The sequence below is a fragment of the Lytechinus pictus genome, chromosome 8, assembly GCF_037042905.1.
Source record: "Lytechinus pictus isolate F3 Inbred chromosome 8, Lp3.0, whole genome shotgun sequence".
Taxonomy (NCBI): domain Eukaryota; kingdom Metazoa; phylum Echinodermata; class Echinoidea; order Temnopleuroida; family Toxopneustidae; genus Lytechinus; species Lytechinus pictus.
Genome location: NC_087252.1, coordinates 4,671,947 through 4,698,006, shown reverse-complemented (window position 1 = coordinate 4,698,006; position 26,060 = coordinate 4,671,947). Strand labels below are relative to the sequence as shown.

At 34.7% G+C, this 26,060-nt stretch overlaps 1 protein-coding gene across 1 annotated transcript in view; it reads left to right on the top strand.

Annotated features, from left to right (window-relative positions):
* Positions 1-26,060, top strand: part of LOC129266447 (rho guanine nucleotide exchange factor 12-like) — a 116,635-nt gene that overhangs the window by 45,079 nt on the left and 45,496 nt on the right. The window contains exons 12-22 of the mRNA XM_064103408.1: positions 138-158; positions 5,990-6,097; positions 6,491-6,589; positions 7,242-7,284; positions 7,901-8,138; positions 8,990-9,158; positions 9,926-10,037; positions 10,756-10,899; positions 11,556-11,639; positions 18,439-18,465; positions 21,388-21,590. Coding sequence (XP_063959478.1) covers positions 138-158; positions 5,990-6,097; positions 6,491-6,589; positions 7,242-7,284; positions 7,901-8,138; positions 8,990-9,158; positions 9,926-10,037; positions 10,756-10,899; positions 11,556-11,639; positions 18,439-18,465; positions 21,388-21,590 — 1,248 coding nt within the window. The remainder of the gene's footprint in view (positions 1-137; positions 159-5,989; positions 6,098-6,490; positions 6,590-7,241; positions 7,285-7,900; positions 8,139-8,989; positions 9,159-9,925; positions 10,038-10,755; positions 10,900-11,555; positions 11,640-18,438; positions 18,466-21,387; positions 21,591-26,060) is intronic.

Genomic DNA, 26,060 nt, shown 5'->3' with positions numbered 1-26,060 from the left:
GCCCCACCAACCCCCCCCCCCCAAGGATTTTGTTTTTCTTATCTACCTTAAAATGTAGTGTAAATTTTGTTCTTTGTAATCTGTGTATCATTATTTGAGCTGTGTCCTCTTTTATGTTTGGTTTTTGGAAATCGTAGGTGCCTCCAGTACCTCCTGAAGTAAGTGCAAATGCATTGTTTTTACAAGACAATACTGCATATTGCTCCACGGTTGATAGACATGTTCATGCTTCTGTCTTTGTAAGAGCTTGTTGCGTTTGTTTTGTATTCATCCTCAGTTGGCTTTATAAGGAATTCAAACCATCCAATCAATTGAGGTGTTAAAGGTCATGTGACTATAGGTTTCCTCAAGATGGAAATGCCGAATTAGAGCTTCAACTCTATTCTATAGATCTTTGATTTTCTTCATTTCAAATGTAGCGGATTTCCCACTATTTTGTAATTGATAGGAAATGATTTTATTTGGAATTAGTAACCGCTCTTTAGCAAGGGTAGAGGATCTCATTGCATTTAATTGCCAATTATTACTTACAAATTGCAACCTGACTGCAGTGTTAGGTAAGCGTGAATTTAACATTGGAAAATAAAAATTAAAACATTTCATTAAACACCACCTTTGTAAGCACCAGTTCCGAAGTAAATAAATCAATTCATTCAATTCATTCAAATCATTTTTTTTTTAAAGTCACTATGCCGTTTCCAAACAATGCCTCAGTGATTGGTTGGTTCGAATTGTTTTGTTACACCAGAAACACAAACATAAGTGGAGAGAACATTTATTCAAGACTGCTGCCACTCACCCAGGTGTAGATCAACCTAATCAATAAAGGGTGTATTCAATCAAGTTTCAGTCGCTGGTGGGTGTTTCATACAGCTGTTTGTAAGTAACAAATGACTTTTCACATGACCGATGACCCTTTCTTGTGCTCGTGATATATCCCTATGTAGTTGACTTAGCACCTAAGAACATATTCCAGTCATGACTGGTGACCATTTCTTGTGCTAGATGATATATCCCTATGCAGCTCAATTAGCACCTGAGAACATATTCCAGTCATGTGTGAGGTCATGCGTGACTTTACAGACAGCTTTATGAAACTCACTACTGGTGATCCTTTCTTGTGGTAAATGGTATACACCTAAATGTTCATTGGCGATGGTTTAATGCGTAAGAAAGAATCACCAGTGGTTGTTAAAGTCGCTCTTAACTTACAAACAGCTCTATGAAATACCCACCAAGACATCCAAATTCATGATTCCCAAACACAAACCATAGTAACTTTGAGACAACATTCAAGCTACATGTAAAGTTCATTAGCCCTTATTCTCCCTCATTTCAAGCCCTGCCACTTGATCAATCCAAGAGTCGCATCAACGAAACTGACTCCAAACCGATCGTTATAGCTTTTGTCGGTCTTGAGTCTGTTTTGCTGATGCGACTGTTGCATTAAAGTGCGTTACCAGAAGAGAATTGATAATAGAATCATTAAGATCATGTTACATTCGAGTCCTTTCAACCATCATGTTTCTGCAAAATTACCTTTCCACAAACATACATGTTTTAAGTCTTTCTTGTTTGTGTTTTGAAAGACGTTCTTTTTTTACCAACCTCAAAAGCTTTGAACCAAACATCTTTAATAACATGTTTCCAGTGTTGATTGAATGCAGCCATGGAATTCTTTAGAAAAAAAAGGAAATTCTTGCAAAACTCAGTGCTAGAAGTAATGCTAAACAAGAAATGGCGTTTGTTATCACTAAACACATTTATCGGAAAGCTTTTGTGTACTAGTACGCTATAAAAGACATAAAACAAAATTTAAAAATGTAGATAGATCATTAAGTTACAGTAGCATTTTTTGCCTTTCTTTTGAAAGACTTTGGCTGGGAAAGCAGCAATCCTAATAGAGGTAATAAAAATGAAACATTATATTAGGGCGAATGGATTGTACAATGCAAATGCTCTTGCTAATGATAGAACATTTAAGATTGATAGGAAAGGGAGTAGTATATTAAAGTATGTTTATTTGTAAGAGTAGGGTTTACAAGATCTAACATGTATTTTGGTGAAGTGTGGTGAGAAAGGGACATTCAGGATGCGGCAGGCTTCAATTTTGTTTCCTCTAGCAGTTCCATAAGGGGGGGGGGGAGGGTGAGGAGAAGAGAGTAAAATGCACACTTACATTTAGTCTGCAAGCACAGACTCATATCTGACACTTTAACCAAACCATGTCTAAAGGCCACCGCACACCTTACGACTGTTCGCGATCCGATTTTGGAACAAATCGCATTTTGTTCATTTTCTGAAGATGTGAATGGAACATATCATTTTATTTGAGGTTAATATCAATTGAAAGAATAATCTTATAACCATTTTGAAAGATTGCAAGCCTTTATTTTGGAGTAAAGGCCAAATTAGTTTCAAATCGTAGCCAATCGTACGACTGCTATGACGTCATTACGACTGGATATTAAATTCTCTTTTATTCTAAGAAGGATGATAGCATAGTCACAGATTTGATCATAGGTATTCGTACGATGATTTATAACATTACACAGTAAGATATTCCAAATCTCAATATTAGCATCAAATTCTACGGCATTTTATTCTGAAATCGGGTCGCAGACCAGTCGTAAGGTGTGCGGTCGCCTTAAAGTGAAGACTAGATGCCAAACTCTCTGTCTGTCTGTGTACAGCCAGCCACAGTACATAGTGAATCTAGTCTTACTTCTTCAGACTCTGCATTGTGCACTTTGCGTATTGCAAAAACCAAGGGTCTGTGCCTGCAGACTAAGTTATATTCATTTATGCAGGGGTGTTGGTTAACATTACAAGGCGATCAATTCCCAAACAAACTTTATAGCTAGCCTAACCTCTGACGAAGTATATTCCAGTTTGAAAATGTATGAAAAACAAACCATTCTTCAGGCATAAACAGACACAAACGTACTTGTTCCCATCTGTTGTTGTTATCAGTGTAAAGCTTGCGTGTTGCTTGTTCGTGTCATTATGCAAATTTCTTTCTTCTTTAACGACCTCATGCATACATTCAGATTTTCTTTTTCCTAGAGCAAAATCTAAATTATATACATCAGCATCTTCTCACTATTTAATAATAATAATAATAAACAGTTCTTGTATAGCGCACGCATATCACGATTATGAAAAATGTCTCTATGCGCTTCCAAAGGACTTGGATATTATTTTAACATTTATTTCAAGTATTCATAAACATGTAGTTTCTGTATATATTTTCTTGGAACATGACCTCTCCTTAGAATTCTAGAACTTGAAAAGAATCTGTATAACGCATACATTCGCTTCTTTAAAATGTTCTTAAAAATTAAATTTGCCTAGATTCAAGTAGCATTTCTCATTATACACAGACCTACAGTACTTTGTAAATTTTCTGGAAATATGATCTTGCTTGAATGGGGTTTATATTTTATAGTGTAGAGTTTATCTTCTTGCAACTTCTTGATGAGATAAAAAAGGAAATTCTAATTTTACAGTTAAAATTGTTTCCATTTTGTAAATAGCCAATTTTTCTGTCAATTAGGTTAATGAATACAACTCCTAAATTTGTGGGAATTCATTGTAATGCTTTTATGTAGAATCCTCAAGAACTAATTTATTTATGATGGTGATTTTAAATCTATGATTGTGCACCTTTTAACTAACAAATTAAGAAACTTGTTTTAAAGAATCCTGTCTGTTCTTATTTACTTTAACTTGTACATTTCTTTTAAAAAAATGAAGAGTGTTATTTATTTATTTATTTTCATTTTTTAAAGATTTTTGTAAAAGTTTTCATAGTTGAAGTTGATCATGTGTTTGAATTTGTAAAAGTTTGTTTTGCATCTTGGAGATATTTTCAAATCTAACCCCAGGTTGTAAATCCATTTTGATGAACTTTATTCATTCCATAAAAGCATGTGATAAGTTAGAATCCATGATTTTGTTCATGATAGAGGTTGAAGTGATTTATTTAGCAATTTCATTTAGATTTTGTATTGTGTTTCATATTGTGTTTAGGATTATCTAATGTTATATGCATTGAAATCACTTTTGTTATTAAACAACAATGTTTTTTTAAAATTCTATTCCTTAACTGTCAACATTATCTCATAGGGTTTTATAAACCCGTATCTAAAGTATACTTATATCTACAAACAAAGCATCAAAATATGAGACATAATTATACATTATTATTAATATTATACATCTCCAATGATTTAATTCCCAGTTAAAGGGAAAACTATATATCTGTGAAAATTAGATGTAGGAGTTTAATGATCAGATGATCATAGATATTGTCTGCAGTAATAACTGTTTGTGTGCAACACAGTTTGATTTCCTCCTTATTCCAGTTCATAATGTTTTGTGTTACTTTATGAACAGCCTTTGATATCGAATATCGTCCTTGACCCACATTATTAAGAGGGTAACAGAGCAGGATCTGCCCTTTTTTATGACAAGCAAGAGTTTAGTTAATGGTATCCATGAAATGAGTGGTATACAGACCTGCCAACCAGTACGTTTTAGGCGTATTTAGTACGTTTTTGCAACCAAAATACGGCAGTACGTTTTTTCTTTAAAAAATATGTTTTTTTTTTATTTTAATTTTTTTTTTACAAAATCGTAATTTTATTGATAAAAATCATCTCTATATGTCTCTATTTCTTAAAACGTACACAAATATGGTTATTAGATCATTGTAATTTCAGGTAACTTGTTTTTTTTCAATCATTTTGTTAAAACCAGGGTGAAGATATACACATGTTTCAATGTTTTTTTTTCCATCTGCAAGAGCAGTGCGCATTTTAGCTTGCATGCAGCTTGAGCGCCAAGCATTTTATTATGAAATACATTTTTTTGGGGGAAAAATACATTTTTTTAAATCACAGAATACAGTTTTTCATTCCCAGAGGTTGGCAGGTCTGGGTATACTATTAATTAAAATAAAAACAGGCCTTCCTGGCGTGGTATAAAATATGAAGCTGAAAGGTGATTTGTGTAGCTTATTTTTAAAGTTGATTGCTTAGAAAGAGATCAAACAGAGTGATCAGTCATACATGTACATGCAATTGCTAAGTTTTGTATAAATGGGGCCCTAGAAATTTGATTGATTGACCCCCTCAAAAAGTCACGGAAATCTTGAGTAGAGATAAAAGGCTCTTGCAAAAAAATAATGAATATCTTTTTGTGCTTGTGTATTTTGCATTAATTTTGATATGCTGTAGGATGCAGCAATATGTATACAAGAACGGTATTATGTACTGGTTATGGAAAATGAGGGAAAAATAACCTTGCAATTTTCAAGATTTCCTATAAAGGAATCTTTAATATTGCAGTTATAAATGCTGATCATTTATGGCTCAAGAAAAAAAGATATACATTTTTAACTCATCTAGGTCTGGCTTCATTTAATATTTTTTTGTGGTAAGGTCTTTTTGCGAAGCTCAAAACAAATACATATTGAGTAGAAGGCAGCGATATACATGTATCTGGAACTAAGTGCGCTTTTACCATCTTTAAGGTACTACATATCTCGCTCTCTCCGTTTCACTCTTTCTTAACATATTGGTATTATATAACAAAAATGCTTTCTTTCAGAGTGCTTTTTAGCCCAATAAGATATCTTTGCTTCGGTTAGAATATTTAAAGAATACCATTCAAAGATTTCTTGGACCTTGTTTTCCTTTTTATCCTGTGCTTATATTGCCTAGTTTACCTCCAGGGGGGCATTTCATGAAACAAATATTCAGTGATCTTTGTTATAAGCTACTGAAATCCTTGCATCTGATTGGCTTAGAACAAATTAGTCATTGACTTTAACTTATTATTTGATTCATGGAACACTCTCCTGTTGTGTGTCTATTATTCTATCAAACGTTCTAAATTTTCATTGATTGAATCTGTATAGATGGGTTTCACTGTATTTCTTTGATTGTCTAATTTTTGGCTGTTTTCTTGATTGAATCTTGTCTAGCTTGAAGATCATGGACCATTCAATGACCTTGAGCAGCTTCAGAAGAAATCAGCACACATGGCTGTATTCCTGCATTATCTTATCTCAAACAGCGACCCTTCAAGTCTGGTAAGTTTGTGTCGCGGTATTTGATGTATTTTTGTGAAGCAAGAGAATGAAAAAGCTTCCCACACTCTGAGATATGAAACCTCTTGATAGATTCCAAGAAACAGTTGAAAACTTATGTTATCCAAAATGGATGTACATATAGTCTTTAGTATTGATTGATGATATGTTTATTTCTAATGTGTGAACGGTATTATGTAGTTTTGTATGTATAGCGTCACTAAATGCATTGTAATTTTTACATTTTCAATTATCAGACTTTCCTAGCAATTACACATTTTGTACCAAAATAATGTACATACAAACACACTCTGTGCGAACTCATTATGAGATCGTTACAATAACGGGCATTTATGTTTGAAATCAACCTGTGCTTTGTAATTCTTTTTTATACAGTTTTTCTACCTAGTCACAGACTCATATGCAAGTGGAAACTTGAGGGATATGAAGAAATGGGTTTATGATATCTTCTCAACTTTTCTAGGAAGTGGAGGGGTAAGTATAACAAAGTTGTAATTTTACTGAAGCATTGCCAATTTGTATTATTTAACACTGATTTTATGGTTTTTATTGCGCAGTGATTAGCTCAAGTTAAACTGCTTTTAGTCAGTAATGGCACCACTGGAATGGCCAAAGCATTATATGGCTAGCGAAATGGTTATTTTTATTTACCAAGTTATGATTTTACTGAAGCATTGCCAATTTGCATTATTAAAATCTGATTTTATGCTTTTTATTGCGCAGTGATTTCCAGAGCGTATAATGATTAGCTAAAGGTGAAAATATTATAGTTACTATCTGGTTATTTAAAATGCAACGTCCATAAGACATGATTTAGACATCCACTGCACGTATCTAAGCGCTTACAGATTTGACATGACCCTGGCCATCGGTTTCAATCCGTCATTCCCTCACACAGTTTATGCACATTCTCCACTCCCTGGGGAGTTGAACAGCTTTTATTCAGGAACGGCATCACAGGAATGGCCAAAACATTTATGGCTAGAAAATTTTCTCTTCTATTCATCAAGATTTCTATGAATTCACAATACAATTATCTTCCAGCAGGCATGGTCTCTGTGTTTAGCTTGACGTTGTTCTTATGTCTGTATTCACTGTGTATTCTTTTCATTTCAATCTCTTCCAGCCTCTGAGGATACAGATGTCTGAACCTTTTGTCAACAATATAGGTAAGTTGATGTTATGGATTTTTAAAATGTAGTCACTGGATTTCCATAGTTGTGATTGGATCAATCACAACTCAATGTAAGCCAGGGCCCATCCGGTAATTGGTTTATACACCCCAATGGTATCAAGATTCTCCTTAAAAGTTTATGCGTGAAAGTCATTTTATGCATATCCCTTTTCTGGTATTAAACTGTGTAGTATATCACAGAGTACAGTTTTATGGAGCAAGCATATTTCTCTTTGGAAGTATAGAATTATTTGTTTTATGAAAATGTACTTAAATCAATAAGTAAATGTAGATTATATACCTGTAATGCTAGTCCATAAATTGATAATAAAATATGTCTCTTTCCTTACTTTAAGTCCACTATTCTGTAGGCTTGAGTTGAGTGCCTGTTCATCAATCGTAGTATCTCCTCTGGTGGTAGTACAGTCTCCTTCCCGTCCAGTTTCATACTTTCAGTGCAAGTTGTTATTATTCTAACAAATCATTCAAATTAACAACTGCTAATGATTTGAATCAGAATCATAATTGGAATTGAATGGGACATAGAAATGCACTTGTTCTTATTCTGGAAATGGAAATAGAGATAAACATTCATATTTTGCCCTTTTCAGAACACACCATCAACACACAGCAGAGCAATGAAGAGGCGATGAGGAACGTCTTCATCGCTGCTCGCAACCTAGCCAGGGAGGAGGTCGATGATCTCCTGGCTGACTTCCGTCACAAGAGGGCGCTAGGACTTGGTTCCATCTTCGGAGACCAGTACCTCACTAATGAAGATATGGACAAGGCACAGGAACTGAAGATCGTAGAGTCAACGTTATTACCCCATCTTGATAGGTTAACAACGTGAGTGTGATCTATCTTTTCCTCTTTGCAAAAATAATAAAAGATGAGATGTAATGATAGTAATATGGTGATTCATAAGGCACTCAAAGGGGTACTTTGGGCAGAAAATATGTGTAAATAAACAGAGTAAAATTCACAGAGCAAAATGCTGAAAATTTCATCAAAATCTGAAAACAAATATCTGTTCAAATTATATTTTTTTCAGTCAGGAATACCCCTGTAAAGGTATTGAGGAGCTTTTTTGAGGTTTGCAAAAATTTGAGCAGTAAGGCCCCAGGTGCTGTCAGTGCTTGCAATGATGTTTCATGAGGAAACTGAAATGTTATTTCATAAGCATAATTACATGCTTCAAAATATTTAATTGAAATTTTTTTTTTCTCCTAAGGCTTATTGTTCTCTCTTTGGGGCCTGAGAGTGAGGTTAAATGCCTTACCACAGGCACTAGCTCACACAACAGTAAACTGTTAATTGTGTGTCATAAGCTTCATTACATGCTTCGCAATATTAAAGTTAAAAGAATAATTAATTTTCCCACCGAAGGCATATTATCCTCTGTGAGGGACCTGAATATGATAATAAATGCCTTACCAAAGGGCACTATCACACCAAGTGGGAATAGACCCAGTGGAGCGTTTTCATGAAATGACCTGTTGGACGTTTTCTCTGACATGTCCCATTTTATCAGAAACATTGCTTTTCAGCCAATCAAAATCAAGTAAAGTTGTCAAACCTGATAACTTGTTAGATAAAAATGTTGATGAAATGCTCCCCTGGTCACTAGATTGCTCTACCGACTGAGCTAACACTCCTAAATCAGGCCATTTGTTCATCTTCTCATTGCCTCTCCACAGACCTGAGGCCGAGAAGGAGCCGAAGAACCAAGCCTTGGCTGCAGCACTCAACACCTTCATGAAGCAAGCTGGGGTGAAGAACCAGACCAGTAGTGCCCTAGAGAGAGCTCCAAGCTTTATGACCAAAGACAGGAGAGGCCCTCTAAAATTCCCCCGCTCTACCAAAAAGGTCAGTGCTGGAAACCTGTTTCATGAATACTATTGAATAATTAGGTGAGAGGCACTTACTGAATTGATGTCTCTAAAACGTGTCCGTCTGTCCAAGATGCCCTGTTGTACAGCAACTCTGTGGTAGCTTCTTGCCTGTTAGCTGCTGCACGAGTTGACCTTCACTTTTAGGCACTTGACTCTACGGACACATAACTCTCAACTGACCTTGACACTGACTCTTGGTCATTGGGGGGTATTGCGGGTGCGCCGTACGTAATGTCCACTCATGCGCGGAGGTGAGTGCGGGGCTATTAATCGTCTAGATCGCTGGTTAAGTCCAGGTGACATTGTTTAATGACCCTATATGCAACAATACTTTTAATTTTAGGTCCTGTTTGGACCTCTCAATCATTCTCTATTTGGAATGAAATAAGCTGTCTGAAAGAGTAACTCTTTGCTCCTTGTGTAGAAGTATGAAGTTGTAACAGATATGCCACATCTTCGGCGTAAGACTCCCACATTAGGGACTGGCTCATCCCCTGAAATTTCTTACTCATGCCTGTATAACAGCCCATCCCCATATACATTAAACACAATGCCTGATGATCTCACACCAAGTAATGGTTCCCTGCTTTAAATCTCATGCATCTCTCATCTGAACTTGAAAACTCTGTTGTAAATTCCAATACTAAATATAATATAATAATAACATTTCTCTCTTGTCATGGTGTTCATTTTCCATCAATTTAACCAAACTCTTTGTCATTCTTCTTTCTTCTCATCCAGCAATCTGTGAAAGGTCATGTGTTTCAAGAGAATCAGTACTTGAATACAACATTCTGTAACCAGTGTAATGGATTACTCTGGGGTATAGGCTATCAAGGACTCCAATGTACATGTAAGTGTTTAGACTAGGGGCAAGTTTGCAAGAATTCAAGCATAAGACTTTCAATTGATTTTTAATTTGCATTAAGATGATCTTTGAAGGTTTCCATGGTGGAGAGAATATTGGAGGTTTTTACGGTAAACACCATGTATGTAGTCCTGAAAAGGACTGTTTGTTATTCTTTTCAGAGCTAACATACAATCAAGAAAGAATTACAAACAGTCCTTTTCAGGACTACATACATGGTGTTTGCCGTAAAAACCTCCAATAATTTGCATTTGTTAGCTAATTACTGGTCCTTGCCATAGTATTACCTAAAGATGAACATGATGATGAAGAAAAAAGAGAAAGAAGAAATTATGTTTCAAGGTGAATATACCTAATCCTTATCCTGAAAATTATACAGAGTTGTTATGCAGAGAATAGGCTATAAGAATTGATTTGCCATAGTTGAAATTGATCTATTTATTGCAAATTTTGTAATTGATATTTGTGATTGATTGTTGCACAATTCACTGGTTGTCAAGGGTCTTTCATCAACCTTCTGTTTGCCTGACAAGTTGATCGATCTAACAACTTACCTGGATTTTGAAGCACAGGTGTCCGGCTGTTACTGCGGTACCTGCTGGATAAAACAGACTTCATGACTCACTCCAAAGATCTGACAACATGTTAGAAAACAAATGTTAATGAATTACTCTTTGAATTTGTGACTCATTTTTCTTTTCAGATTGTGAATTCAACATACATAAGTCGGGTCCATGTCTAGAGCACATAACGACGGAATGCCCTGGAAAGAAGAAAAAGAAAGAGAAGGATAAGGAGCATAGAAGAACCAGGATGAATTTTCCAATAGTCGTTGCCAATAACCAAGGTAAGGTATATTTAGCTCCGAGCCAATCACGTGCAAGGATTTTTGTAGCTTATAACAACAGCCAGTAAAAATGACTGACTAGGTGTTTCATTTGAAACAGAGGGTCGTGAGTTCAAATCCCAGCGATTGTGTAGTTTTGTTCAGCAAGAAATGTACCCACATTGTGCTGCACTCAACCCAGGTGATGTGAATGGGTACCCGGCAGGAATTAATTCCTTGAAATTTGTGTGCGCTGTACATGTAAGTAATTATGGCCGCCAAAGTCCTTTGTAAGCGCAAAGAGATGTTATAATCATAATGTGATAAGTGCTATACTACAACTTTTTTATTATTATTAGTAGTATCATTTCATAAAATGCTCCCCCAGAATGAATTTCCCAAATGTAAATGCTGATAACCACAGTAGGTATAGTTTTGTCCGTGATTTTCGCATACTAATTTGCTCTGAGCCAATCAGATGCAAGGATTTCGGTAGCTTATAACAATGGTCGTTAAACAAAATCTTCTGTACATTTCACAAAAAGCTCCACAAGAGTGTTTCCACTTAGAAGACAAAGTTGGCGATTAGCAGGATGGAATGGTGCTTAGAAATGAAAATTTTGTTTACTTTATTTATTACCTTTCTTTACTTGAACTTGAACTTTTTTTTCTTGCAGGTAAAGATGACTCCAAGTCAACGGCCAATCCTATTAGTCCAACCAGTAATGTTATCCATATGAAAGGAGATAATGATGAATTAGGTGAGTATTCTGAAGAGGTTTTAAATCCATGCAGTTCACATTCCAAACGTTCTATTAATTAGAATTACATTTTTTTTAAAGAGGTGGAAAGTTCCTGTTTTGCTTCTTTAAGGAGGTATTTTTCTTTGAGTATTGCATCACATTATATTTTTTCTCCTTTCTCCCTTTTTCTTCTTTCTCCTCTCCCTCCTTATTCTTTCCTTTTCTACTTCTTCTTTTTCTTTTGCCTTTTCTTGTTTTTTTTTTATTCTGTCTTTTCCTTCTCCTTCTCCACCTCCTCTTCCCCCTCCCACTCCTCCTTTTCTCTGCATCTGACTTAGTCCTCTCTTTTCACTTCTCTTTCTCAAATCATAACATTAAATATACATTATTGCCTATATGCGTTGGTATCGTACGCAAATATGAATTTTACATCATTTTGGATAAAACTCATAATTCTTTTATGTGCACTTACATGTTCTGGGGCCCGTTGCAGAAAGAGTTGCGTTTAAACTCAAGTCAAAAAATCAATCGCAAGTCCAAAATGCGCGCTGTTGATTGGTTGAAAATCAAGTTACGCATGATTTTTAGAGTTGCAATTGATTGCAACTCTTTCTGCAACGGGCCCCAGTTACCTTTTATCTGCCTGTTAACAAACGGCAGTGATATTGATCGTAATCTGTTAAAGAAACTCCATGTTCACCTTGGCTTGGACGATCATTACGAGTCTATCTTCTCTACGAACCTACCCTTTCTTTTCTTCACATATCTCATATACTTTATGTGTGTGAAATATATTGCTTTGTTTTGTAACGTCTCATGTTCTTGAGAATTTTTTTTAGTGTCCAAGTGGTTTGGCACCCAAGGTCATAGGAGAGATATTAAAAGAGAGATAAAAAAGCAGTAAAGAAAGATGGGTGAAATATTACATCAGAATACATTATTCTGTGTACTGTAATAGCTCTCTGGAAATCATCCCAATTCTGACTTAACATACTGGACCAATGTATTAGTTTTTGTCTCACCTGCATAGCAGAGTGAGACTAAAGGCGCCGCTTTTCCGACGGCGACGGCGGCGTCAACACCAAATCTTAACCTGAGGTTAAGTTTTTGAAATGACAGCATAACTTAGAAAGTATATGGACCTAGTTCATGAAACTTGGCCATAAGGTTAATCAAGTATTACTGAACATCCTGCCTGAGTTTCATGTCACATGACCAAGGTCAAAGGTCATTTAGGGTCAATGAACTTAGACCATGTTGGGGGAATCAACATCAAAATCTTAACCTAAGGTTAAGTTTTTGAAATGTCATCATAACTTAGAAAATATATGGACCTAGTTCATGAAACTTATACATAAGGTTAATCAAGTATCACTGAACATCCTGCTTGAGTTTCACATCACATGACCAAGGTCAAAGGTCATTTAGGGTCAATGAACTTTGGCCGAATTGGGGGTATCTGTTGAATTACCATCATAACTTTGAAAGTTTATGGATCTGATTCATGAAACTTGGACATAATAGTAATCAAGTATTACTGAACATCCTGTGCAAGTTTCAGGTCACATGATCAAGGTCAAAGGTCATTTAGGGTCAATGAACTTTGGCCAAATTGGGGTATTTGTTGAATTACAGCCATAAATTTGAAAGTGTGTTGGTCTAGTTCATAAAACTTGGACATAATAGTAATCGAGTATCACTAAACATCCTGTGCGAGTTTCAGGTCACATGATCAAGGTCAAAGATCATGTAAGGTCAAAGAACTTTGGCCACGTTGGGGGTATTTGTTGAATTGCCATCATATCTCTATGAGTGTATTGGTCTAGTTCATAAAACGTGGAAATAAGAGTAACCAAGTATCACTGAACATCTTGTGCGAGTTATAGTAGTTTTCAAAATCAGCACTGCTGCTATATTGAATCGCGTGATGCAGGTGAGACGGCCAGAGGCATTCCACTTGTTGCTTTTTGAAGTTGTAGATATTATTTTTGTCCCGTTATGTGAGATATAATGTTAAATTTTATTTAAAAAGTGTGTTTGTGGGGAGGGTGGTTGGCATGTGAGGTGTGTAAGGGTAATGTGCTTCCCACTAAACTCTGCAAGCTGCAAAAGGCCGTTCTTGCTATTTGATCGAGCTCAAACATTAATTCAGAACAATACAGAAGAAAGAAAATAGCCCTCATCTAGGAATTAAAGAGGCACCAACTTTTTCTTTATAGCAGTACCTTATACAGTGTTTTAATGACAATATTGCAGGTTTTACTGAAATACAGTTTTCTCCAATTTGTATAATGCACATACACAATATACATTGACATTTGAAAACACTTTCTACCCAAGATACATGTACCTGTTTTCATCCCTCAAAATACTGCAGTTCATTTTACAAGGTTGGCATCCCTGGTGGGTGTTTCATAAAGCTGTTCTTAAGTTAAGAGCGACTGGTGATCCTTTGTTGTACTAAATGATTATCACTATTAAATGTTCATTGGTGATTAATTAGCGCGTAAGAAAGGTTTACCAGTCGTTCTTAAAGTCGCTCTTAACTTACGAACAGCTTTATGAAACGGCCCCCAGGAATTAACTCTCTCTATTTTTAAAATAAATTATATATGATAAGCAACTGTTTTATGGAGGAATCAAAATTTGTTTATTCAGGAAATGCTTTTCTTTCCGCATTGAGTAGAAGAGGATATTTTCTGATGCATGTACTTAAGGAATTGAATTGTTGACCTTGTGTTTTCTTTATATACTCCGATCAATGACATATGATATCATTGAACGATATATGACCTTATCATTGAACTTAAGGGTTGAAAGTTCTTTTTTTGTTCCATTAACTTAAAAAAGGAGCTTTACCACTCTCCTGACAAAAAAAAATAGGTTCTTTTTCTTCCATTGACTGATGATAGGAGCTTTCACATTTGTTAAATTAAAAAATGTGTTTTATTCGCCCATCAACGGGGGAAAAGAACACATTTGCCTGAAAAAAAAGATGTGTTAATTAAATATGTTACTTGCAATAACTCTCAAGGATAATACTCACAAACTTTCTGGTACTTTTCAAAATAAGTGAACTTTTGCTAGGATTTTTGCTTGCTCATAATTACAAGAACTTCATCTGGGTCAGACAAGTGTGAACATGTAAAAGCTCAATGCATAGCCTAAATATTTAAAAATTTTTTTGGTGATTAGGCGGGTGTCGATATGCCTATCTAGACCTAAATTGTTACTGGAGACGTCTTTATTAATGAATTCTAATTCGGAGGGCAGGATGTAATTTGTAACAAGATACAGCATTGCTGATATCTAAAGACTTTGTACTTTTGTCACCAGGGGGAGTGCCTCACAATGATTTAAACTTGACTGAAACTCACACATAAATTCCAAGTCACATGTAGTAAATAAGGCATCACACTATTGGACAGAGCGTGCAAATGCGGCACACATTCTTACATATTGATCAATGGGATTACTTGTCAAATATGTCGTGTTGGTACTAGCACATGGAATTTAGTCATAATAAACTGCATGAAACAACCCCTGGAATATTTTTAATGTTTGACAAAATGAGTGCTCAAAATATTTTCATGACCTAAACCCCAGAGTGTACTTCACATAATTTTGAATTTTCTTTGAAAAATGTGATTTGCTTCTGTGCTTTGCTTCTGTCATATATTTTCTTAATTGTGACCATAAGCATATTTTGTATGCCATTATGTATATATGTCATGGCAGATATCAGTTTCACAGTATTTCATGGAAATAACCTTGAAATGTCATAAAAAAACATCAGATGTGACAGTCAAACCGGATAGATATTGAATGTTGATTAACAGCTTGTGATAGATATGCTGGGTGGATATTGTACAGCCTAGATATTTATGCCTGAATGCAATGAGAAGTGGAGGGGGAGGGGAAGGGGACAATAGGAATGGGAGGAGGAGAAATAGGAAAGAGGAATTGCAAAAAGTGAAGAAGAAGAACAAACATTCGAATTATTAAAGGAGGTTCTCTGCATGAAAAGAAAGAAAGAACGAAAGAAAGAAAGAAAGAAAGAAAGAAAGAAAGAAAGAAAGAAAGAAAGAAAGAAAGAAAGAAAGAAAGAAAGAAAGAAAGAAAGAAAGAAAGAAAGAAAGAAAGAAAGAAAGAAAGAAAGAAAGAAAGAAAGAAAGAAAGAAAGAAAGAAAGAAAGAAAGAAAGAAAGAAAGAAAGAAAGAAAGAAAGAAAGAAAGAAAAAATAAAAGAAGAGAGAATAAAAGAAGAGAGAAGAGGAGGAGGAGGAAGAAAAAGAGAAAAGAAGAGGGAAAATATTAATAAGAAGGGGAAATATTAAGAACACAAAAATTGAAGTATTGCATAGAATATGAAACACCCATCTATGTTGTAAAATAAATAGTAAATACTTGTTATATTGCATGATTTCCTCATTATGAAATCAATACATGCAGAACAGTAGTGGATTTCAAAATACAAATGATAAGTAGTGATATTTTTAAAGAACTTCTTCCTCAATTAATTGACAACAGTATTTTGAAAAGGCATTTGTATGGGAAGTTGCTTGTATTACTACATGTAGTTCTTTCAGTTTCTATGTATAATTGACATGTGATTTGTATTTAGAAGTAATTGGGTTACACCATCATGAAACTAAATTGCGTGTAGTGACAGTACAGTATTAAGCAACTGTTTTACCGATTTTTTTCTTTGATCACTCTTACCTAGATGTATTCCTAGAAACAAGGAAGTCAATAAGTCGTGCATTTCTTGTAACCAGCTACATGTAGATAACTTTTATTATTTCTATTTAGAGGGATAGAATCGGAGTTCAGTTACAATTGGAAAAATAAAGAAGAAGATTGCAGAAATGACATCTGCTTTTTCCACCTTTGTTTGGAGTCATAAAATTTTTCTAGTAATAATAATAATAATAATAATAGCGGCATATTTACCCAGGGTAGCCACTTCAGTTCCGAAAACTGTTCTCCCAGCAAGAACTAGCTGTATGTATACAGAGAGTACTAGCTGTATGTATACAATAAACAAAAATAATAATGATAATATTATTTACCAAATCACAATTAATTTTCTCAGCCTTTCCTGACCCTGCACCTCCCTTCCCTGTAGGTTAAATGTCTTTTTCTTTCTACTACATGTATGTTTTATTTATATATTGATACACTTTCATTCACTTTTATTATAATGGGTGCTCCATTCGTCAGGCTTCTGCTTATAGGGGGCACCCTAATCATTTAAACTCTATTTATAATGATTGTTATTTATGTATGAATTAATTGATTTTTAAAGTTTATTCAATTCAAAATTTATTTCCACAGTTAAGAATACATATACAAATCATTGACATTATTAAAGAGATATGATACGTGTAAAGGGGTCAAAGAAAGCACAGCTGCTTGTATAAATTGGCCCCAATTAAATCAAAATAAATCATATCAATCATGTAAAATGAACAATAACAATGTAATCATAATCATAACATACTTACAAATAAGTACAAGAAAGAGAGAGAAAGGGGGGGGGGGGGGGTGAAACGAAACCAATAAAAGGAAAGCCGATTGAATAGAGTGAACCGAACATAGACAATTATGAATTATCAACTCACTATTTTTGATTTTCTTTACTACTCACACTGTAGTATTCTATACTATGGTTTAATGATCTGGGCCACATTTGAATTTATGTCTTTGTGTATATGAATTATTTTACTTCCTTGACTTATCAAAACTTACCTTCTTTACATTGTAATAATGCCATAGAGTATGGAGATGGCAACTCTCTTTATTTTAGTCTACTGACACTTGAACGTATATATTATTTTTTTGAGTCGCCCTGTAGTCTTCATGGAACATTGTTATTAATATAAAAAGTGTTGTAACCAGATAGTGTTCCGCTAAGAAGCAAAGCCTATAGGATTGACGGCAGTGATACTACCATCAACTATTATCTATATCCTAGTGTTATATTATCTCTCAGTAGTTAGCGTAGGGGTCGATGAGAGAGTAAGGAATACTATAAACAAGCGTAACACAGTTAATCTGTCTTGTATTGAATTCTCAATGTGCATTAGAAGTTGTCCACATCGATTGACCTTTCTCAGTAGGTTTGGACCAACATAGCTTGAAACTTGTTCCTTAAACTCGTTCGTGAAGGACATATTGTGTTTAAAGTCCTATTTAACAGCTGAGGATCTTTAATTGTACGGATTATTGTTACAATGTGAACGAGGTCATTTTTTCCCTGCATGGATCAGTGAAATATTTACTTGCAGGAAAGGAAGTGTTCACACAGGAATCTTGATCCGGACCCAGTCGAGATGCAGCACCTGCCTGTTAAGCGTTGACAGACTCTCAAGTCGATTAATATGATAAACGTGATGTTCCAACTGATTATTTTCTGACATTTAAAACTGAGTTTACGACCAAAGTGCATGCTAAATAACTACCCAAGCTCTGTTTTCTACTTGACATATGTATGCATACATGTCGCTGTGTTAACATGACATCAACTTTAGGTTTACTTTGGAATATCAATATCAATGTGTAGATGCATTAAACTATAGATCAACAACATAAAGAAGAAACTCAAGAAGCCAAAAGGATTTTCTACGCCTTTTCTTGGAAGTTAACCTGGAAATAAACCCTGTTTAATGATGTCTTCAAGAAACCTGGAGTGAAAACCTCACTGTTGATGTACACAGAGGATTCTGTTAAATACACTGACTACTGTTGTGATCTTTACTAATCAATTATGTATCGTTTCTCTCCTCGATTACTCCGCCACGCTATTATCCATACAGCGCATATGAAACAAGAGTTGCACAATGGTAGGAATAGCCAGCTTTTTCCAGCTTTTTTTCCTCATATAATTTTGCAAGTGCAGCATGAATTTGTTTTTGTTTATTTTAAATTGTAGGAAATATGCATGGTTTTTGCCTAGTCAATTTTATTATTTTCAATTTGCATTGCAGTTCCCCATTTTAGTTTAATCTGATTTTATACTATAGTAAAAACATGGAGATTTTTATATAGACGATTTTATCACCTTTTTGCCTGTCCGTTTCTCTTTGTAATAACAAAATTAAGTTAGTAGTATATTTGGTACATGTATGTCATTTGCAGCAATTAACACGTGTATCAACACATATTGAAATATCTACATGCATGCCGGGCTTCATTTCATCTGGAATGTAGGGTTAGGTTTAGGGTTGCAGTAGGGTATTATGTTAGGTTTAGTGTTAAACGCAGGGTAGAAGTTGGTCATTCAATTAGAGTCTGGAACTTAAAGCATAGCAATTGTCGCCGGAGCAAATGTCATGGAACCGCAGATTTTTATCTGGTACCTTATTTCAATTGTCATTTCAAGATAAGTTAATCATTCTTTTTTTTTTAGTTTTTGCATGGAGACATGTACCAATACAGATGGTTTTGGCATGTCTTGCATTAATAAATTTGCTCATGTTTAGTATTTTGCACACTAGCGTGGTATAACATTGAACTGGTAGAATACCAAATAAGCGTGCTATAAACCTGAGATACACCCATTGAATGCAGACATAAGGGGTTTCAAGAAGCTGCAATCAATTGGAAATGTCCATTGCAAGTTTGCAACTGATGGATCAATTATAACTAAATTATAAAATAAATTTCCAATGCTTTGTGTCTGCAGAAGCAAATCAGCAAATAATCATTTCATATGCTCTATCTGAAAAAACATATCAGCAGGTTATTCCAAGACTTACTATAGATATTTGTGTATAAAAGTGACTTACAATTGATTGTACGTTTTGTGAAACACCCTCGGGCCCGTATTCTGAACTCAGGTTTAAGTTAGACCACGGTCTAACTCTGTGCTAGAATTATGAGGAGCCAAAATTTAGAAAATTATGATTATATTGTATATCTCCTTTGCTTACTATTTGTTTCCTGTTGCTTTCATTATAAAGAAAAATATTTTAGAATACTTCAGTTATCATTCCCAGACAGTTTGAATGTCCAATGAGTTAATAAAATGGATGTGTACTGTTAGTGAATTTGTGCCCCAACTGGCTTTCCATAGTTAAACCACAACTCTAAACCAGTATAAAATTTGAACCTGAGTTCAGAACATGGGCCTCAGAGTCTACTTTTGTATTGGTTTTTATTTCAATTTTATTCATTATGATAATCATTCATTGATTAAGATTAATGCATGCTTTGATGCCCATAGTTGTATGTCTTACATTTTTATTTCAATATTAAAAAGGGTGCATGTAGGTGCTGGTCTTTGTTGAATTTCTGAAACCGCGTTTTAGAATTAAAAAAAATGAATCAAATGAATTAATGAAATAAGTGATATCAATACTTCAATTGATTATTCAAATGCATGTTAGCTCAATGCCCATCTTTAGTTTTTCAAAATAGAATACCTAGTGGGAACAAAATGAAAAGAAAATGGCTTTAGGAATATAAAACAGGTATAGGAGCTTGTTGCATCTTGAAATGTAATCTCTATCATGGAAAACTGAGACATTTTCCATACTCCTTTTGCTCTATTTGCATGAATGAATAAAAATAAAGATTTTTTTTAACATTTAGCTATTATAGAACAGGGAGTAGTAAGTCATAATAATGTACATACTGATTTGCTGTTAATATATTTCTGTTGGATATGAATTCAAAGTGTAGTTTTGAATGACCAATATATATTGCAACCTAGTAGCTTTCCCAAGGTTTGCCTGGCATAGCAGCAAGTAGTGTGCCCTACTGAACTCTAAATGTAGGTAGTAAGAGTTCACTCACTCCAGAAAACAGCCTCTTGTCATGATATCCCCAAAAATGTTATGATAGTGAACCATTTTTGTCCTTGTCTGTCTGTACCTGTTTATTTCATTATATTTATATTATTAGCCAATTTTTTTTTCTTTTTAATTAGTGGTATGTTAATATGTTTTTGTGTATAAAGGGCTATTAATTGCATGCACACTTAAAATGTCTAATGATTACTCTACATTTTTGGGTAGAGGGTTTGAGATTCATGCTCATTGCTGTGGTTGAGACCTTGACTGACAAAATCTACCTACAGTTTGTTCGAAATAATTTGATATAGTATTGTCTAAGTCTTGGGAACATGCATGAATTTTGGAATCTATGCAAAAAGTATATTTACTATTGGTCCTTTCTCAGGGTACACTGAATTGAACTGTTGACTGCTGTTATTCACATAGGCTTTGTACCTGGGTGCCATTTCAGAAACTGTTCTTAAGTTAAGAGCGACTTTAAGAACGACTGGTGATCTTTTCTTACGTGCTAAACCATCGCCAATTCAATATACAACTTTAATACCACAAGAAGGAATTTCCAGTCGTTTTAAAGTCGCTCTTAACTTACAAACAGCTTTATGAAACACCCACCGGGACTACTCGATTAGGGTAAACATCACCTGGGGACCCTTTCATGAAAGGACTTGTTGGATGTTTTATGCGACAAGCCCTGTTTTACCAGACAGTAACAAGAGTAACAGTGCTTCTTAGCCAATGAGAATCAAGTTTCTCAGCCTATCAATAATCTGACAAGTTGTCAGTTCCGACGATTTGTCAGATGAAAAAGGTTGATGAAACACTCCCCAGATTACGCACAAAGATAGGTACCGAGAAATCTGCATGCACCTCAGCTGAATATCTTAAGGGAATTTAGGCCATCATGCATTTAAGATGCAACGCACCTTGATAACATGTTACCTTAATGACCTGCTCTTTTCTCTCTTGCAGCTCAAGTTGCGAAGAACATCGATGTCTCCAACATGGTGGACCAGTTTGAGAAGCAGGACAACCTGTCCGTCTCAGCTGACAGCGGGATATCATCACTGGCCTCTCTGGACAGCCAGACCCAGGGTGACGACCATAGGGAGGTAAGCAAACAGCCCAAACAGAAGAGGAACATCATCAAACGATCGGCCAGTCTCAAGTCTAAGGTTCGTCCCGCTGCTGAAAGCATGCCACTCTTGTTCTTTGTTATCATTTGCTTTCTGTTCGTTTGTCCTTTTCATCGAGATGGGCCAGTTTCAGCTCTGAGGTTCGTCTTGTTGCTGAATGCCTGCTATTCTTGTTTATGTTATCATTTGCTTTCTGTTAGTTTGTCCCTTTTTATGTGATCGAGATCTGCCAGTCTCAAGTCTAAGGTTTATCCTGCTACTGAATAGTATATGCCATTTTAGTTCTATGTTATTTGCTTTCTGTTCATCTGTCTGTTTCATCGAGGTCGGCCAGTGTCGGGTCTGAGGTTCGCCTGACTTTGAATGCATGCCATTTGTTTTATGTTAGTATTTGATTTTTGTTCATTTGTCTTCTTTAAGTGATCAAGTTTGGCCAGTCTCAAATCTTAGTTTTTTTCCATTGCTGAATCCATGCCATTCTTGTTCTGTTATCATTTGCTTTCTGTTATTTTGTCCTTTTAAAGTGATAAAAATTGGTCAGTCTCAAGTCTGAGGTTTGTCTCACTACTGAATACATTCCATTCTTGTTTTATGTTATCATTTAATTTTTTCATAGTAAATTGTCCAATCTGTTCATTGCAAACAAAATCAGCCAGTCTTGGATCTTTGTTCCTGATGGATGTTGGTCATTATCTGATTTTGAGGAGAGATTGACCAGGTCTAAGGTTGACCATGTTGACTAGATGCATTCTTCCTTGTTCAATGTCATCCTGCAACCATTGTATTCTTGATATCAAACATAAAACTGACAGTTAAAGGTCAAGTCCACCCCAGGAAAATGCTGACTTGAATAAATAGAGAAAAATCAAACTAGCATAGTGCTGACAATTTCATCAAAATCGGATGTAAAATAAGAAAGTTCTGACAATTTAAAGTTTCGCTTATTTTTCACAAAACAGTGACATGCACAACTAGGTGAGTCAGTCGATGATGTCCATCACATACTATTTTTGTTGGTTTTTATTGTTTGAATTATACAATATTTCATTTTTTAATAGATTTTTTGACAATAAGGACCAAGTTAACTGAACCATATAGTATTAAACATTGTTAATTCCACATGTTCAGGGAGGAATTAATCGTTGTATCACTTGACAATGAGGAGAAAATTAGAATATTTCATATAATAAAATACAAAAGAAATAGTGAGTGGATTATATCATCATCTCCTCATTAGCATACCAGCCAGGATGTGCAACTCTTTTGTTAAATTAAGAGAAACTTTATGTCATAACTTTCTTTTTATTCAAATCAACTTTTTGTTGGGGCGGACTTGCCCTTTAAGGTTGGTCCTACTGCACACCATATTCTCTACTCCCAGGGGAGCATTTTAATAGGCGTCATACCTAAATCTTTTAACCTCAATTGATATTGGATTACATGGATGTCATTCCATGAAGTAGTACCTCATGGCACTTGTTTGCAGCTACTGTGTTATAAAAAACTCCAAACAAACCTACACCTCCAAACCCCCCAAATAGCTGTTCATATTCCTTGATATTTGTGTATCATAACCTGTTTGGATATTGATTGACATCGCGAGGATCATTTGTTTGTACATCAACTTGTATGTTAGTCGTTTTTTCTTTTATGATGATGTCCGTTTGCTTGTCGTCATTTCTGTGCACTCTAAATCAACTCAATTTTTCAGTTCAATTCAAGTATAAATTTTGTTTCTCAGGCTTATTTTGAGAGGTCCTTGCTCATTTATATGTATCTGTAGTTACTTGTTTGTGGTATTTGCCACATGGTTATGCACTACTTGTACTATCAGTTTTCAGAGGAATTCAGTTGCCATGTCGAAAACATGAAATCAACACATTCTCTCTGTTTTTTATATTTATTTGAGTATTTGGATGGTCACTCTTGTTATTTCCCACTCATCGACATAAATATCTACTTGAATTCATCAGCTTTTGGTTTACCGTGTCATATTGTCCATGTTCTGTCTATTTTGTCAAAGTGAACTCATCTATAGTTTGACTTGTAATGTTTATCTCATTATGCTGATTATGGAAGCACCATTTCTCTCGTTTCTTTTTGTTCTGAAATGTTTGATGTTATATTGTGGTTCATTCACTTTTCAAGAGTAATATCAGTGAATAGTTCTTGTGATATGTTTTGTGTTGAATAGGTCTTATGTCACTCACTACCAGTTTAGGATCTCTCTGCTCTTCACAGTAGCATTGCTTTGCAAATCTGTTATAAGAAAAAGAAAATGGTTGATTATTTTGTCTGTTTTGTCCATTGCGAGTCTGTCTTCTTTGATGTATATTTGTTAGTCACTATGGATTTTATTAAATCATGTTACTTTTCATCAAGTACCTTGATTTTGCTCTGCAACTCTGCATGGGTACTCTTCATATCTTGGTCAATATTTTCTGAAATTATTTTGATTTTCTATTACCATGGTATCGGTGTTCTCAATGGATTTGTATTTTTTTTTAACTATCTCATCATTTTGAATAGTTTCTTTTACAGCTTTCTATTATTTGGAATTGTTTTATTTGCCCTTTTATTTTCTTCCAAATTTGAAAGCGGAATGTTATTTAATTTTGATATGTTTGCATTGTGAAAATGTTCTTGTTTCCTTCTAGTTGTAATATTAGTATTGTGAAGATTGTGTTGTTCTACAGTATTGGGAAATGTTTTGTGAAAATTTATTTTTTTGTGGCTGCCTTTTCTGATAATATTTACAATGATGATGGTGATGGTGATGATGATGATGATGACGGTGATAATACTGATAATTATGAAGGGGAGATGGGGGTTAAAATCATGAGGAAATAGATGACAAGGAGTTTAGTGTTTCTCTTAATTTCTTTTTTCATCAACTTCAATACTTTTGAACACAGATACAATATCTTTTGCATTTTCATCACAAAAAATCAAAACTTATGTTGCTTGTTATCAATAATAAATTTTATTTATATTCATCCAACACAAATTATATATTCTGCCGTTAATAGGTGGTATAATTTGGTTAATTGGCATGTTACTTTTGTCATTGATTATACATGGAGAAACTTCAATCATATTTAAGTTCCTATATAGAGCATGGGTGGGACATGATCTGCCATGGTAGGAATGTCTTAAAGGGAAAAATTTATATCTAAAAAAAGAGTAAAATTCACAAAGCAAAATGCTGAAAATTTCATCAAAATCGTATAACAAATAACGAAGTTATTGAATTTTAAGTATTTGCATTATTCCGGTGAAACAGTTCTAGGCAGGTCTTTATGAATATTCATTAGTTGGGCTGATGATGTCATATCCCCACTTGTTCTTTTGTATTTCATTATATGAAATTGGGCTTATTCAAAATTTTTCTACCAAGAACTAAAACAATTGGATTGACAACTGATTAAGTGTATTAGTTATTTATTGCCGCAACTTATTTCATCATAATGGAGACACATCATTTACACATATATGAAAAAATGAAATATTTATGATTTCTTTAATATAAGAAAAAGGAAAGTGGGAATGTGACATCAGCCCACCTAATGAATATTCATGGCGATGTGCATGTAACTGTTTTCACAAAATATTGATAAAGTTTAAAATTCAATAACTTCATTATTTGTTATCCGATTTTGAAGAAATTTTCAGCATTTTGCTCTGTGAATTTTACTCTATTTATTTAGATATAAATATCTCCAGCCTGGACCATCCATTTATTAAGCTATGGGGATACAGTGCAGTATTGGACTTATATATGGGTTGGCTTTGGAATGTGATATCAATGAATGGTTGAATGAATGAATGATGAATGAATGGTTGAATGAATGAATGAATAAGTGAGTGAGTGAGTGAGTGAGTGAGTGATGAAAAAGGTCATGATCCAAAAAGTGAATTCAGAATCAATGTATGCCTATGAACTAAGAGTGAATGAAAGAGTGAATGAGTATTAAAGTGACTGAGGGAATACTTAAGAACTTATGTATAAATGCAAAGAGGTGTTACAATTCAGCATTTATTTGGATGTCCGATGAGGGAATAGTTATTAGCTCTTATGATTTTGGTGTGATAAGCTACCAATAAGCCAGTTCACGGTTAGCTCATGATCAACTTTTCTCAAATGACCTTTGTGATTTTTCATTAGGATAAGCACTATCATTTTCAAATGTAGATGTTGCGTTACCGGTAGAGTATTCAAATTCTAAGAACAAAAGGCATTGTATAGACCAGGTGACTAGAATAGTACATCAGGGATAAAGTTTGGAAATCTGTTTTTGTCTGGCTTTGGCACATTTGACTATTGTTTAGGCTACTGTCAAATACCAGTGATTATGAAGGCTCTATTTATTACTCTTCAGCTTGGATGTGATAAATATTTTGAAAGGAATACATGAATAATCATCCAATCTATGTCAGTGAATTTGAAAGCCACCTTCATGGTTGTCTCCAATGACATTTTTCTGCTCGTGCACAGTTTACAACCGTGAA